Source organism: Bos taurus, chromosome 3, assembly GCF_002263795.3.
Source record: "Bos taurus isolate L1 Dominette 01449 registration number 42190680 breed Hereford chromosome 3, ARS-UCD2.0, whole genome shotgun sequence".
Lineage (NCBI taxonomy): Eukaryota > Metazoa > Chordata > Mammalia > Artiodactyla > Bovidae > Bos > Bos taurus.
Genome location: NC_037330.1, coordinates 27,536,056 through 27,553,379, shown reverse-complemented (window position 1 = coordinate 27,553,379; position 17,324 = coordinate 27,536,056). Strand labels below are relative to the sequence as shown.

The 17,324-nt window shown below is 44.8% G+C and overlaps 1 protein-coding gene across 1 annotated transcript in view; it reads right to left on the bottom strand.

Annotated features, from left to right (window-relative positions):
• Positions 1 to 12,762, bottom strand: part of CASQ2 (calsequestrin 2) — a 70,557-nt gene extending 57,795 nt beyond the window's left edge. Inside the window, exon 1 of the mRNA NM_001035374.2 lies at positions 12,315 to 12,762. Within this exon, the coding sequence (NP_001030451.1) occupies positions 12,315 to 12,626 (312 nt within the window). The 5' untranslated portion in view covers positions 12,627 to 12,762. The remainder of the gene's footprint in view (positions 1 to 12,314) is intronic.
• Between the last annotated feature and the right edge of the window lie 4,562 nt (positions 12,763 to 17,324).

Genomic DNA, 17,324 nt, shown 5'->3' with positions numbered 1-17,324 from the left:
TTAACAGAATGACATATGTAAAGCACCCATACTGGACATGTTTTACAGTAAGTTCGTACCAGTAGTAAGTGTGATTTCCCTAGTCCTTCCTCTTCTGTTCATTTAACATTCCTTCAACAAGCACTGCTGAGAGACCACGCTGAGTCAGACACTGGCCTAGGTGCTGGGGTGCAGCAATGAAGAGAGCAAAGTATCTGCCTCTGTGGGTGCTGCACGCTATAACCATCTCGAACACTATGCACTATGTCTGCCAAGTGCTATGGAGAAGAATAAAGTAAGGTTGAAGGGATAAGGGGGTGCTTGGAGTGTGTGATTTATAGAGGTGGTCATGGACGTGAGTTCTTTCATAAGATGACACTTAAGCATAGACCTAAAGGAAGTGAGTTCTTATCATCAACAAAAGACCAACCCCTGAGTTATCAGAACCATGTCATCTGCACTTCCTAAGTAAGCAGTGCATGAACATTTGACAAATAAATTAAAGAATGAATATTTCTATTGGGGTGTTCACAACGCTTGAGTACGTGCGTGTGTACTCAGTTGTGTCTGACTCTTTGTGACCCCATGGACTGTAGCCTGGGATTTTTCAGACAAGAATACTGGAGTGGGCTGCCATTTCCTCGTCCAGGGATCTTCCCAACCCAGGGATCAAACCCAACTCTCCTGCGTTGTGAGGCGAATTCTTTACCTCTGATCCACCAAGGAAGCCCAGAACTTAGTTCCACATTACAGAACACTCATCAGTTTGCTCTGAGCAGCTTTCTTATACTTTCCTGTTAAATACGCTAACATCTTAGTGTCCCATATTCATATACCTCCAGGGTGCTCAAATTTGTCATCTCTTTTGGAGAAAAGGGCAGTATGACAAGGCAACCAAATAGATGCTTTTCCTCCCTTTCTGAGGGTAAATCCTGGACCTTGACCTGAGATTCCTTAGAAAGGCACCTTCTGATCTGGCCTTAGAAACCCTTGTAACTCTCCTGGAAACCTCTCAAGGAGGGGGAAGCATCACATGAGCCCAGATTCTCTCCTTCTAAGGAGGTCCAAGTATTAATCACTGATGGTGTGACTGAGGAGACCATGGGAGAAGACTGGGAGACCTAGCTGAGTCCCAGAGCAGACCTGAATCCCTGCAGCCCCAGACCAAGTTAATATCCCATCAATTCTCCAAATCAGAGGAATGCTGACAGGTCCATTGTCATTCAGGAGAGTCAGCAGGCCAAAGGTCAAGCAGATACAACATGATTCTGGGCATCTGGAAAATTTCTCCAATCCAACAGACCAGTACGGTGCTTTGAAAACTTTCACATACCTATGAATCACCAAAGGATCCTGTTGAAATGTAACAAGTATTCAGGTGATACCATTGCTGCTGCTGTGGTCTGCCGACCAAATTTTGAGCATCAGGCCTCAAGTGGTCCACAAACTTGGCTGCACATTAGAATCACCCAGGGAGCTTTTAGAAGCTAGCACCTGGGTATCATCCCTTCCCCCATGACCAATTAAATCAGTGTCTAGGGGAATAAGACCCAGAAGCATTATTATGAAAAAGCTAGTGAAGATGACAGATTTCAGCTGAGCTATATAAATCCTAAAAGATGATGCTGTTAACAAGTTGCACTCAATATGCCAGCAACTTTTGAAAACTCAGCAGTGGCCATAGGACTGAAAAAGGTCAGTTTTCATTCCAATCCCAAAGAAGGGCAATGCCAAAGAATGTTCAGACTACTGCATAATTTCACTCATTTCACATGCTATAATGCTCAATTTCCTTCAAGCTAGGCTTCAACAGTACGTGAATGGAGAACTTCCAGATGTACAAGCTGGATTTAGAAAAGGCAGAGAACCAGAGATCAAATTGCCAACATCTGTTGGATCATAGGAAAAGCAAAGGAATTCCAGAAAAACATGTACTTCTGCTTCATAGACTACACTGAAGCCTTTGACTGTGCAGATCACAACAAACTGTGGAAAATTCCTAAAGAGATTGGAATACCAGACCACCTGATCTTCCTCCTGAGAAACCTGTATGCTGTTCAAAAAGCAACAGTTAGAACTGGGCATGGAACAACGGACTGGTTAAAATTGGGGAAGGAAAATATCAAGGCTGTATATTGTCACCCTGCTTATTTAAATTATATGCAGAGTACATCATGCAAAATGCAAGGCTGGATGAAGCACAAGCTGGAATCAAGATTGCTGGGAGAAATATCAATAACCTCAGATACAAAGATGACACCACCCTAATGGCCAAAAGCAAAGAGGAACTAAAGAGACTACTGATGAAGTTGAAAGAGGAAAGTGAAAAAGCTGGCTTAAAACTCAACATTCAAAAAACTAAGATCATGGCATCTGATCCCATCACTTCACTTCAAAGCAAATACATGGGGGGTGAAAATGAAAACAGTGAAAGACTTTATTTTCTTGGGCTCCAAATCACTGCAGACAGTGACTGCAGCCATGAAATTAAAAGACGCTTGCTCCTTGGAGGAAAAGCTATGACAACCTAGACAGCGTATAACAAAGCAGAGATATTATTTGCAGGGAAAAGTTTGTTTAGTCAAAGCTATGGTTTTTCCAGTAGTCATATACGGATGCGAGAGTTGGACCATAAAGAAGGCTGAGAGTTGGACCATAAAGAAGGCTGAGAGTTGAAGAATTGATGCTTTTGAACTGGTGCTGGAGAAAACTCTTGAGAATCCCTTGGACTGCGAGGAGATCAAACCAGTCAGTCCTAAAGAAAATCAACCCTGAATTTTCATTGGAAGGACTGATGCTAAATCTGAAGCTCCAGTACTTTGGCCACCTGATGGGAAGAGCTGACTCATTGGAAAAGATCCTGATGCTGAGAAAGATGGAGGGCAGAAGGAGAAGGGGGTAACAGAAGATGAGATGGTTGGATAGCATCATCGACTCAATGGACATGAGTTTGAGCAAGCTCTGAGAGATGGTGAAGGACAGGGAAGCCTGGCGTGCTGCAGTCCATGGGGTAGCAAAGAGTCAGACATGACTGACCGACTGAACAGTAACAAAATAGGTATTTTTTAAAACTCCTTAGGTTGAGTCCTTCGTGAAGCCAAGGTTGAGAACTACTACAACTGGCCAAGAACATGGGCTGCCTTTCAAGTGACAGGTGAAGGGAATTAACATTTGATAAGCATCAGCTGTATTTCAGGCACTCAGCATTCTACATAGATTAATTTTCTAGTAGTAACCAACATAACAAAGTAATGACACCTGACACTTGTACAGCTTCTTATAATTTATGGGGACTTTTTATTCATTTAATTCTCTTAATTCACGAAGGTAGAAAGGACATAGTCGATTTTTTTAGATGAGTAAAATGCAAAGCATATTCGTGACTTGCCCAGCTCAAATAGTAAATGGAAGAGAAGTTCAGTTACCCTGACCCATAGCTGTCTGCTTTGCCTAAATACTTCAACCTCATCTGAAGTTGGATACACGAGGATGGTCGTGCACAAGAGTCATGTCAGCAACACTGGACACACGAGAGAGTCTAAAGAGGCTTCAGTCATCTCACCAAAGATATTCTCACTGATACACAGATTGATGAGGAGACTGAGACCTGAATAGAAAAGGAAGCTCAGTCTTGACAGTCTGAAAGCAATGGCATTAAGGTACTTAGCAGAACCCAGAGGCCTGCATTGCACAGGCCTCGCTTCTTAGTTCTGCCACCGATTATGGAACCAACCTTCTCCTTCCCATAGGGCCTGATGGATGATCTGTGCTGGAATCACCTCTAAAAATTATTTGCGGAGCTTCCCTGGTGGCTCAGTGGGAAAGAATCCACCTGCCAATGCAGGAGATGGGAGTTCAACCCCTGGTCTGGGAAGATGCCACATGCCACGGAACAGCGAAGCCTCTGTGCCGCAGCTACTGATCTTGTGCTCTAGAGCCTGCCAGCCACAACGACTGAGCCCACACACTGCAACTACCAAAGCCTGCTTGCCTTGAGCATGTACAACGCAACAAGAGAAGCGGCCACAATGAGAAGCCCTCACACCTCGACGAAGAATAGCCCTGGGAGCAATGAAGACCCAGCACAGCCAAAAATAAATAAACAAAACTATTAAAAAATACAAAATACAAATTATCTGCAACTGGAAAGAGATTAATCTCCAGAATATACAAACAGGTCATGGAGCTCAATTTCAAAAAAAAAGGATAACCTAATCAAAAAATGGGCAGAAGACCTAAATAGACATTTCTCTAAAGAAGACAGAAACTGACCAAGAGGCACATGAAAAGATCCTCAACATTACCAATTATTAGAGAAATGCAAATCAAAGCTACAATGAGGTTATCACCTCCCCCTGGTCAGAATGGCCATCATCAAAAAAATCTACAAACAATAAATGCTAGAGAGGGTGTGGAGAAAAGGGAACCCTCTCACACTGTTGCTGGGAATGTAAATTGATACAGCCACTCTGGGGAACAATATGAAGCTTCCTTCAAAAACTAAAAATAGAACTACCATATGACCCAGCAATCCCCGTCCTGGGCATATGCTTGGAGAAAACCATAATTCCAAGAGACACATGCACCCCAGTGTTTATTACAGCACTGTTTACAATAGCCAAGACATGGAAGCAACCTAATGTCCATCAACAGAGGAATGGATACAGAAGATAATGGTGTATATATACAATAGAACATTACTCAGCCATACAAAGGAACAAAGAGTGCCATTTGTAGAGACTTGGATGGACCTAGAGCCTGTCTTACACAGTGGAGAACGTCCGAAAGAGAAAAACAAATATTGTTTATTAACACTGTGTGTAGAATCTAGAAAAATGGTACAGATAAACCTATTTGCAAAGCAGAAATAAAGACAGAGGTAGAGAACAAATGTATGGAGACCAAGCAGGGAAAACAGTAGTGGGATGAATTGGGAGATTGGGATTGATGTAATATATATATATGTATACCCGCTATGTATAAAATATAGAGCTAATGAGAACCTACTGTATGGCACAGGGAACTCCACTCAGTGCTCTATAGTGACCTAAACGGGAAGAAAATCCTTAAGAAAGTATATGAGTATGTATAGCTGATTCACTTTGCCGTACAGCAGAAAATAACACAACCTTGTAAAACAACTGTACTCCGATAAAAATTTTGTTTGAAAAGATAAAAAGAAAATTATTGGGAAATAGCCTGTTCCCCAGGGTTTCCTGGGTGACTTAATGGTAAAGAATCTGTCTGCAGTGTAGCAGATGCAGGAGACATGGTTTTGATCCCTGGGTCAGGCAAATCCCCTGGAGGAGCGCGTGGCAACCCACTCTAGTATTCTTGCCTGGAGAATTCCATGGACAGAGGAGCCTGGTGGGCTACAGTCCATGGGGTCACACAGAGTCGGACAGGACTGAAGCGACTGAACACACACACACACACGCACGCACGCACACACACAGCCTGTTTACCAGCAGTAGAAAATCAGTCAGAGCAGTAACCCTTACTGCTGGCAGACAGGCCATTTGCAACAATTTTTAGGTAGTGATCCTACCATTTGCTATCCAGGAGAGCCTGGGAGAGAGCCCTAGGCAGGTCATGTATGGGGATGGTAGCCCCTTTATGGTGGGCACGTCCTCATGCAAGAAGAGCAGAAAACCCTGCAGGGAAAATTCTATAGAGCAGCCCTGGGCCTCCAAACTACTGGGGCATCTGGTCAACCCAGCGGACAGCTACCAGGGTGATGTAACCATTTCTGCTTCAGGACCCTAGGTTGCCTGCCAGTACCTGCCAGTTCATCACCCTCAACAAATGAATGAAGTTTTACTTTTCATCGTGTGGAAAGCATCGCTCGTTCACCATCCATTCAGTGACTGATTCATTCACTCACTCATGCTACCGTTACTGAGAGAGAGCCTGCCTTAGCAACAGGTATGAATGAATACTGATGAACGAATATTTCTATTCATGGATTCACAGTAAGAATTTTCATGTTCTGAAACACTCACTCACTTGCCTGAGGAAAATTCCAGTAAATGTATATATTGGTTGCAGGTTGGTGTGTTTAGTTGCTCCCACAGGACTCACACAGACACATCACAAGCGAGGAACCTGAATACAGACAGACTTCTTCCTCGGGAATTGGACCCAGGCCTCTCTGATTTGGAAGCCCATTTTAGAGCACACCACCTCTCAAGCATTTCAACCCGAGAGAGGTCAGTGATGTCGGATGTCCGAGTACTTGCTCTGCAGTATTTATAGAACATGATAGGCGCAGCACTTGTTTCAAGGTGAAAGTAGAAGCTGGCAGCAAAGAAGCAAGGAGGAATCAAATTCATTGCCCGTGTCCTCGTCTTGAGTCTCTGAGTCCTGCAGTACTAATAGGGTTTGGCCAGTGAGGTATGACTACATTTGCTGACTTTGCTGAAGCTGAAGGAAATAGCATATAAAATTGCAACTCCCTTTATAATCTGAGTTGATATCTCAATAGAAAAAAATGGGGGGAAGGCATAGAAAAATAAGAAAAAATGTAAGTGTCAAATAATTTCATGAAAAAGTCAATCCAGCTAGACATCAAAGAATGTCTATTAAAACAATAAAAATAGGCAAAGATTTTTAAAACCCAAAAAATTGTGCCAGTATCCAAAAATAGAGAAATTCTGTAATGGCCTATATGGGAAAAGAATCTGAAAAAGAGTGGATATACGTTTATGTTTAACTGATTCACTTTGCACAGGACACCTGAAACTAACACACTGCAAATCAACTATACTTCAATAATTGTTTTTAATTAAAAGGATAAAATAGAAAAATTATTTTAAAAATATGTATGATCATCTAGTGGAGTCCTATGCCAACATTAACATCATGTTTGCCAAGAATTTAAAACTACTTAGTGACATAGGGGCACTCACAATATACTGAAATGAAAAAAGCAGGAAGTAAAACTATAAAAATGGTATACATCTAATTTAAAAGTGTGTTTTTATGCATAGAAAAAAAAAATACTGGAAAGAACTCTGTCAGAACACTAGCCATGTTTACTTCGGGGTGATTTTTCTTCGTCCACATCATCTCACACTCCTTGAGAGCGTGTTATTTTGTGGATGAAGTGCTCCACCAAGAGTCAGGATTGCCAGCTGTGTAAATCACATCACTGCAAGGCCACATCTATGACATGAGGGGTTCAGAACAATCTAGATGGTTCTCAAAGTTCTTTTGAGCTCTAACATATCAGACACTCATTCAAGAAACATAACATTTATAGAGCATCTGTATGGAGCTACGTATACTGCACCAACCCTGAGGTCTTCCAGAGGCAGGTTCCAGTCAAATGCAAAGCAGAGTTTGAGTGTGGCCTCCTGGTGCCATATTGCTTGCCCTTTTTATGACTAAGCTTTTTTAAAAATTCATTTTTTTTAATTTAAATTTATTTATTTTAATTAGAGGCTAATTACTTTATAATATTGTATTGGTTTTGCCATACATCAACATGATCTGCCACGGGTGTACACGTGTTCCCAATCCTGAACCATTATTTTTTAAGTTTAGCTGTGATGGATCTTAGTTGCAGCATGCAAACTCTCAGTTGAGACATGGAGGATATATTTCCCCAACCAGGGATCGAAATTGGGCCACCTCCATTGGGAGCGTAGAGTCTTAGCTACTGGACTACCAGGGACGTCCCTCTCTCTAAGCTTTTAATGGCCTCATATTCTTCCCTTTCTTCTCTTCCGCTTATCAAACCCTGCTTTCACGTAGAACTCAACCTTGATCAGATGGAGGTGTAAGTGAATGGCAATATCTTACAAGACTATCTCTTGCAGAACGGCTTGACTAAATAGGAATAAAAATTTTACCTAAAGGAACGAGGCCCTTGTGGCCAAATTTTAGGGAAAAGGTATCAAGTTGGAAAAGATTTTAGAGCTGTCAGAATCTTATCTCCTGGATTTCCCTTCCCCACCCTTGCTTTTTTGCCTAATAAATTCTATTTATTTTCACAAACCAATTCTTCTTTGTCATGCCTTCTACATGTCTCCCAGATAGCAGGGCATTTCCTCTTTCCTCTGCACTCCCAGAGGAGCTTATGTTGCCCTGCTATTATAGTGACTCCCTTGCACTGTGGATTTCATTAGTATTTCTTTGTAATTTCCACATTAGGCTGTGAGCCGCCTGAGTGTTTCATGTTCCCTGTATCCACAGCGAGCATCCTCAGGCCCAACCTAGAGTAAGTGGCAGATGTAAGACTAATTGACGGGCATTTTAGACCCCGAGTCAGGCAGTGACCTCCTCACCCTGTGGATGGGGCTATTTCTAGGTATTTCAATATCAATCCTTAAACAAACAGACCAAACACTGACCATAGTATCTTTGGGTTTTTATTAGAATGCATGGCCCTTTTTTAAAGTTAATTTTTATTAGAGTATAGTTGAACAGAAGAGACTGGTGGGCTACAGTTCATGGGGTCACAAAAGAGTCAGACCCTGAATTAGCGACTTAACAACAGCAGCAAGAATAGTTGCTTTACAACTTTGTGTTAGTCTCTTCCATAGAGCAAAGTGGATCAGCTCTGCTGCTGCTAAGTCGCTTCTGTCGTGTCCGACTCTATGTGACCCTATGGACAGCAGCCCACCAGGCTCCTCTGTCCCAGGGATTCTCCAGGCAAAAATACTGGAATGGGTTGCCATTTCCTTCTCCAATGCATGCATGCATGCTAAGTCGCTTCGGTCGTGTCTGACTCTGTGCGACCCCATAGATGGCAGCACACCAGGCTCCTCTGTCCACGGAATCCTCTAGGCAAGAATACTGGAGTGGGTTGCCATTTCCTTCTCCAGAACCAGCTATATGTTTACATATATCCCCTCTTTTTTGGATGTTTTCCCCATTTAGGTCAGGGATGGCCCTAATGCGAGGAGTTATGAACTTCTAATTCCTCACCTTCTAACCTTTAGAAATTCTCCAGGTTTATCAACTTGGGGGTGGCAACATCATTGGAGAGGGAGATCAATTTAATAGATTGAGATCAATATGTTTTTTAAATGAAACACAAGTATAGAAAAGAATAATAAGAAAGAAGACAAAAGAATTTTTGATCCAACTGCTCCCCAAATAGTAACGCGTTGTCCTGTGAAACTGTTGTTTCATTTATGCATGTACGTTCTGTGCACACGGGTCACAGTGAGCTATGATAGAAAACATGGGAAACCGCCTTCCGAAACCACTCGGAGGAAAGGAGCCCCACCCTTCCTGTGCTGTCTGCCCAGGGGCTGAGATTTCACTGCCTCCTGGCTGCAGCCTGGGAACTGCCCCCTCCCCCTTAGTTTGCACATACACAGCCCTGGAACTGGCAGGATATTGTCCTTAGCGTTTGTTTAGAGTCCAGGGAATTAAGAAGACAAAAATGGGCTTTTTTTGACCAGGAAGAAAATTTAGAGGTTCACACGCCCCCTCTCTTACCATTCCTGGGGTTCCTGGAACCAATCTGGTCCTGGATTCTGAGGCACGGCCTGCACCTGACAGGTGTCTCAGCAAAGGCCCCCCTTCCCTCCCCAACCCTCACGGAGGCAGCCCAGCCTCCTCCGGGGTTTGCATATTTGTATGAGCAGTGCCTCCTCTGCGACTCTGTGCTTCTCAAACCTTTGCTGATATGGCCGGCATCATCAGGCCCAGGCCCACAGGCTGAGCACTCTATTTAAGGAAGACTCTTGAAACAATCCTGAAGAGGGTATCCACCAGCAAGTTGTACATTGCCTCATTTGATTCAAGCAGTAAGGCAGTATAGGGACTAAAACTGCCTTCACCTACGCTAGTTGAATGGCCTTGGGCAACTTACCGCTCTGTGCCTCAGTTTCCCCATCTGAAGATGGGGATGGCAACTGTACCTACATCAGAGAAATACTATAAAGCTCAAACCAGCTACACATACAAAGTGCTTAGAACAATCCCTGCGCACAGTAAGCATTCAATAAATGGTGATTATTAATAATCATCCCATAAGCTTGTTGGACAATTGTTATTTTTCCAGATTTATAGATGAGAAAATGGGGTGCAGAGAACTTAAGTAACCTGCCCTATGTCGTGTGTCCAGGAGAGGCAAAGCCAGGATCTAAATCTAGATCTCCAGACTCCAAGTTCTGTGATCTTTTCCCTAAGGATTTAGGAGTCTGTGGGGCATCAAACCACCTCCTGTGCTGAACTTACACCTTGTCAGTCTCTGCTGGGCATTCCTGGATCAAAGGTGGCTGGAAGGATGGTGAGTCCAGGGCAAAGTCCCTTCTCAGGATTTTGCTTGGGAACACAGAATTTGTCTTTGAGGGAGAATGTGTGTGTGTGACAGGAAATCAGAAATTGGGGTCACGGCTTGCACTGGCACTCTTTTTGAGTTCTAGGCTAAGTTGACAGTGGTGAGCATATATGGTAGAGTCCTTGTGGCTTCAGCTAACTTTTCATAAAATTGTCACTATAATTGAGTAGGGCAGTTTGAGATGGAGATGGTAATGTGAGTGAGGATTTCTTGGGCTGAGCAGCAGCTGTGCTGTATGTCCTGGTTTTTTTCCAGCCTGAGATTTTCCTGTATATATAGTACAAAGACCTAATAACTGTCTCTGCTTTTTCCTTACTTATAACTCACAGAGGGAACTGAACTTCCATGTTCAGGCCCCGGAATAGAGCCTGAGGAAAAAGATAATGGGCATGATGATATTTTTAAGATGCTTAGTTTTTCATCCACCAGAGCTCTCTGTAATGACCATGCTGCCATATATAAATCCTCTGAAAATAGATATGTGTATGATGATCGAGAGACACAGGATTCTGCAATGCTTTTAAAATTATCAAAGATATTTTGATGTATTTGGGATGGTTTTCCTGGATTTTATTATGTACTCAGTCGTGTCCTGTTCTTTGTAACCCCATGGACTGTAGCCCACCAGGTTCCTCTGTCCATGGGGTTTCCCAGGCAGGAATACTGGAGTGGGTTGCTATTTCCTTCTCCAAGGGATCTTCCTGACCCAGGGATCAAACCCGAGTCTCCTGCATTGGCAGGCAGATTCTTTACCACTGTGCTGCCTGGGAAGCCTGGATTTTCTTATAGTCAATTTTTTTTTTTTTTTTTTTTTGAGAACTAAAATCCACATGGGTTTTCTATGATAATTCTGTTCATCAAAGTATTTTATTATAATGTATGTCAGTTATGTCTCAATAAAACTGAAAGAAAAAGAACGAAAAGGCATCTGATTGAGCTGAGCTTTCTGGTGGGGCTGGTCTCCACTTTTTGCAAATAGGTGCATAGGCTGAGCCGAGCCTGGGGACTGATGAGGGATCTCGGTGCTTACTAGAATTCTTGGCACTCCCAGGTGCTCCTGAGTGTAACCGATCCGAAACTGTCCAGGAGGAGCTACGGGAGGGGTTCCTGGGTCACTCACGTGGGATTAAAGAGCCAGCCCCTGCGCCAGCTTCACAGAGAGGCCAGTAACGCAGACAGAATAAGAACTGACTTCGGCATCTTCCCTGACCTCACACCAAGAGCTTTCTGAGAAAAAGAAGTACTCCCGTTACTGAACACGCAGCCAAGATCTTCCCACATCTTGTGTGTGGTGTTGACTGATACCGAGTCCCAAGAGGGGAGCATTGCTTAGTGGTGCTCCCCATCTGACCCACAAGCAGAGGCAAGGTCAAATGACTTCTGCCGCCCCAAGATCGTGGGCAGACTTACAGGAACAGAGAGTAGGAAATTAGTATACCAAATGAAGCCTGCACAGAACCCTGAATTGCATGTCATTCAGGCCTTTTAACAATAGCTTTAACATTCTCTGAGGAAAAGAGTGGCTGGAACCACTGCCCTTGAGAAATCAAGAGGGCTGCCAGCTGATAGACTTTACAACTTTACAGACTATAATGCATTGGGCAGACTTCCCTGCTGGCTCAGTGTAAAGAATCCTCCTGCCAATACAGAAGACGTGGGTTCGATCCCTAGGTCAGGAAGATCCCCTGAAGAAGGGAATGGCAACCCACTCCAGTATTCTTGCCTGGAGAATCCCATGGACAGAGGAGGCTGGCATGCTACGGTCCGTGGGTCGCAAAAGAGTCAGATACGACTTAGCAACTAAACAACAACGACAAGCAGTGCAGTGCGCAGCGCGATCACTCGTCCTGTCTGAAGAGTCTGAACACACCTCTGTTTTTCACACATCCCAGCTTTGCAAGACTTCCAGTTTTGTATAAGATTGAAATGGGGCAAGACTTCAGGATATATTCTCAGCACCCTGGGGTCCCCGCATCGCCATCACGGGCCAGTTCCCACCTCCTTGGACGACGTGGTCCGAGGGCCCCCTCCCACTCACCTCCAGCACGATTTCTTTCAGTTGGAACTGTTTCTGCACGACTTTATCTGAAGATAGGGGCTCATGGTAGTAGAGGCAGAGCAAGTCATATTTCTTCAAAACCTGCTTGAAGTTCTTCTCGGTTAGACTGACCACGCGGTCCTTGCCATCATAGGTGGGGAAGTTCAGTCCCTCCTCTGCCCTGCAGGAGGACAGCAGGTAGACCCCCACCACAAACAGGTGGGCTCTCTTCATCTGGGCAAAATGTTTCTTTCCCAGAAACGCTGATGGTAGGAAAGTGAATGGAGCCTTAGAGGACTTGCTGGGAGTCATGGGGAGCAGAGAGGCTGATCTGGTCTCTCTCCCTGGCCCTCCCTGGGCCCGAGAACCCTGTCTTCACCTCTGCAGGCTGCTGACTGTAGCCGTGGGCTCAGACAAAGCGAGCAGAGGCTCACACCCATGCATGTGTGGAACTGGAGCCAGGCTGGGCCACCCAGCCCCAGATAGCTTGCATAGCTCTGCCCAGCCCGTGTCTCATCTGGAACTCCATTTTTAGGATGCAGTTGTTTCAGGCTAAAAATAAATCATGCGATGAATAAAAAAGTTAGATATGGCCCTGTTGAGGGATTCGCTGATACAGTTTGTCAGGCTGGTGGAGAGGGAGGAGGCAGGAGGGAGACAGGGGAACATGCGCACATGAAATGAGGCCAGAAAGGTCAGAGGAGAGACATTCACTTGGAGGGAGGAGGACAAAAGGAGAGGAGGAGACATGGGATTGTGACGTGTGAGTGTGCAGGGGTCACTCAGATGCTATTGAATCAGTCCATTATCCCAGGGAATGATGTCAGCCTGTCCCTTCCTGGCAGGATGCTCATCTGCACCCCCCTCCCTCCCCCCCCCTCCGCCTACTCACCACTGACCTAGGGCCCAGCCCGACCCCCAGGTGGACTTGACGTTCTGCACCTGCCCTCCCCTGGCTGGCCGCTGCTCCGTGTCCCCCATGGCTCTGCCAGTCACTGAGCAAGGGATCTAGGGTCACCCTTTCTCTGTGGAAAGAGCTCCAGAGACCCCAGCCCACCAGGGTCACAGTTGTTCTCCTTCTGCCCCTGCTCATGGCTTAACGTTGCTGACACCAGGAGCTCCTGCCCCATTATAAAATTAAATATAGTAAAAGTTCAACTATCTTCTTCAGAAACCTTCTTAGGCTTTTCGTTATCATCCCTGTCATCTTCTTTTTTAACATTAACCCCCAATGTATCATTTTTGCCCCTTTCCTCTTCATTAGAGACAGACTGCTGTAGAGAGTCCAGAAGCCAGATAGATCTGAGTTCAAGTCCACGCTCTGCTTCTTAATGGCTGAATGGACTTTGGAGGGTCACTTACCCTCTCTGATTTTCCATCCATCACCTCCACCCCGCTCCTTGTGAAGTGGGGATAATTATAACTATATTGTAAGGCTTGGAACATAGAGATGGAAAAACATGGTGCAAAGCAGTTACTCAAACATAGCAGCTGTTATATTACTCCATTCTTCTTGGAGATGGTGGAACATAGGTTATTATCATAATTACTTGTCAGTTTCCAATAGTAATTGTTTGTGAACCCTTTTCTCTCTGCCTTCTTCTTGAATCCATCAGGTATTTGGGGCAGATGTGATTAAAAGGTCATTGCACAGAGAGCTAACTGAGCTTCAGGGAGCTCAGCACCTAGTCAGAGATCGTGTTACTGACTGCCTGCTGGTAGAGGGTAGGCAGAGAGTTCAGTTCTAGCCCGGAGCCCAGTACTCTTGGGTGCTTTCACTCTGATGGGGTAATTCCCCCATAGACACCTCTTTTCTTAAAAAACTCCATCTTTTCCTGTCAAACAACAGTCCACTCTTGTCCTTCCACTCTTCAAAGTGGTCTATGGCTCTCACGATTTAGGCCGAGTTTTTGTCTTCTTTTGGTTGGAGAGTCAGCTTTGGAAATAGCAAGGACTCTGTCCCATACAAACTTGGCAGGGGACAGAACGTAAAAAGAGAGTCAATGGCCTACATGACTGGAAGCAGTCCTCTCTACTGCAGCCAGAGGGCCTGATGCTGAGGGCAGGCCAGTGGGAGTTTCTTCAGAACACTTTCACATCCAGGAAGCCAGGACCTTGGGGAACCCAGGACCTTGGGGAACCCATCACTGAAACCCATGACAGCATTTGGTTCTTTTTGATGGTCACTTTGCCAGGCTTTTAAAGATAGAGTCAAGAATAGCCGTTCTAAGATGTGGTTAGCTTTTCAGATCATTGGCAAGCATGCAAGATCTCTGCTTTCTTTAGAAAATTTAGGGGGAAAAAGATTGTCACATGAAACAGTGTATGTCTTGTCTTTTCGAGGTCAGCTTCCCAAAACTGTTCCCAGTTGTCTCAATCTCATCGACTTATCTTTATTTAGAATTTGCTCCACTTTTCTTAATATATGTTTTTTTTTTAATGTTACCAAAAGACTGGGAGAAGTTTAAAGTCAGAGTCTTTGAATTTTGCACTGACTTACAACTGATGAGAAGTACCAAGGCAAAGGGATAAGTTTTAAAAATTCAGCTTAGCCCTCAAGTCTGTCTTAAGACTAACTGGTTATCAATAGAAAAAAAGCCCCAGTGTGGCAAGTTCCTGTCCCTAAATGCCGGCTCTGTTTGGGGCCTCAAGCCCAGCCTGAGGATGGCTCGGCCACAGACACCTGTTGTGATCGTTTCCCACTGTCCCCCACACCTAGACGTGGAGGCCAAAATGTGTGTCTCACTCTTGATGGCTTAGGTTTGCCTGGTTGAACCCTGTCTATGTCCCAGCCATCTTTTCTCCGTGTCTTTTATTGTTTTCATTTTTCTTTTGCCTTCTTGCTTCCCAACTCTAATGTATTTATTTTGTAAACAAGGGGTGCTTCTGACACTTCTGAGTCAACTTGGCATCTGGCAGGTTAACTTTTCATTCCAGTTTTCACGGCTTCCCAAGTCAGGGTCACCTACACTGCCCAGTTTATGTGGCTGTGCTGAAGTGTGCGAGTGTCTCTATGTGCTGTTAGCAGGCATTTTTGGTCTTTGTCTTTAAACAAGAAAGGATAAAACAAAGTAAACAAATCAACATAAATGTATTGTCACAGTATATGATGTAGGCCCCTTGTTTTTGCTGGCAGTTTCCAGTCCCTCACTCTGAGTGGCCTCTCCCTAGAGTCCCTTACTCTAACCTCACCCCTTTCATTTGTTCACTTTTGACAGGTGGCAGGACAGCTTTGCATCTGTTATTTAACTGGATCTTCACCATAGCTCACTTTACAGATGAATCAGGATTTGAAGCCACGATCTTTCATATATTAAGTAAACGTTAATAAAATTTTATGGGGCATCTCTTATGTACCAGACACTCTACTGGGTAGTGGAGTGGGACACGGTGTTCATCTGAACTCACTGAGTTTATATCCGAGAGAGGAAACAAACAGTACATAATCAGTGTATGTATTGGGGGGTGTGTGTGTGTGCACCCGTGTAAAATTGGACTTCAAACAGAGGCATGTGCTCTAAAGATCAGCTGAGGACAAGGGAGAAACTGTAACAGTGTGTAGGAGGTGGCCCGTTTGGACTGAGGGTGAAGGAAGGCATCTTCAAGGAGGGAACCTAGGAGCAGCAGGGAGGGGAGAAGCAGAGGGCAAGCTTCTTCCAGGGAGAAGCGGCCAGCACCTCCGCGCTGAGACCTACGGGCATTCCACCACTAGGGGGCGCTGCATCCACAGCCTCCGTCCTATGAAAGCATCAGATTTCACTCCGGACTTCTTTGTCAGTATATGGGCTGACACCTACATGGCAGGGTCCACAGGACAGGGAACCTATCTGAATGACTGGGAAGCAGCTCAGAGAGAGCTGAGGCTCGGAAGTCAGGAGACCTTGGTCTGGAAAGGCCCAGCCCGGCTGTGCGACCTTGGTGAATCTCCTCACCTCTCGATCCTCGCATTTCTAATTTGTGGAAAAAAGGGTCAGACCCACTGGTCTCCCATAGCCCCTTTCTGGCTCTAAAAATCTAGAATTTGTTCCGGCCGTAGAGTATTTTCTTTTCCCAGAAGAGACTTTGGCACAGGCCATAGGTTTGAGGAAGCTTGTTGACTATTAAGCTGCAAAGGGTTTGATGGGCGTATCTCTTACAAGTCCGAGCTTGCCTCTCCCCTAAGGCGGAGAAGTCTAGGATGTTACTGCCTCCAAAGGCCCCTTCTTTGGCTAAAATGCTCCACCTAGTGGGCAAAGCGGAGTATGGCATCTTTCTTTTTTTGAGCCCCTTCCTCCCTCACCTTTGGCTGGGCCACTGGTGGGGATAGTTAGCCTGCTGGCCTGGAAGGCAAAATTCCAGAAATGTTTGAGTCTACAGCCCTGTGCTCCACGGCCTCAGGCTTCCTCTGGTCAAATCTGAGCAGTCCTGTCAGCAGCCCCCAAGACCCTCCTTTTCCTCTTGACTCTGAATATCAGGCTCCCTGGCACCAGAAAACTAAATAGAACTGAACAGAAAAGATCAATGCTTGGTTGAAAAAGAGCTAGGCTGTATAACAGTCCACGTTTTAACAAATGTCACTTCCTCAGGGAGACCCATGAGTGTAGACCAGAGGCTAACTTTCACCCCCCCTTGTACCATACTTCTTGGAAACACCCCTTCCACTGGGGATTCTTTCTCTGCAGACTGAGCCTCCTAGGAGCCAGGACAGCATCTGTTCAAAGTATTCCTTGAAACCTGCCTTGCCAATAGTAGTTCTCATTAAATATTTGTTCAATAAATGTGAAGCACTTACTTTGTACCAGGTCTTATTTTAAGTACTTTACAAAATTTAACTTTTTTTGGTTTTTTTCATAGTTTGGCTGTGCCGGATCTTTGTTGCAGTGCGTGGATTCTTTGTTCCGGCGTGCAGGCTTTCTCTAGTCGAGGCATGTGAACTTGGTTGCCCCTCGGCAGGTAGAATCTTAGTTCCCAAGACCAGGGATGGAACCCGAGTCCCTTGCTTTTGAAGGCAGATTCTCAAGCACTGGACTG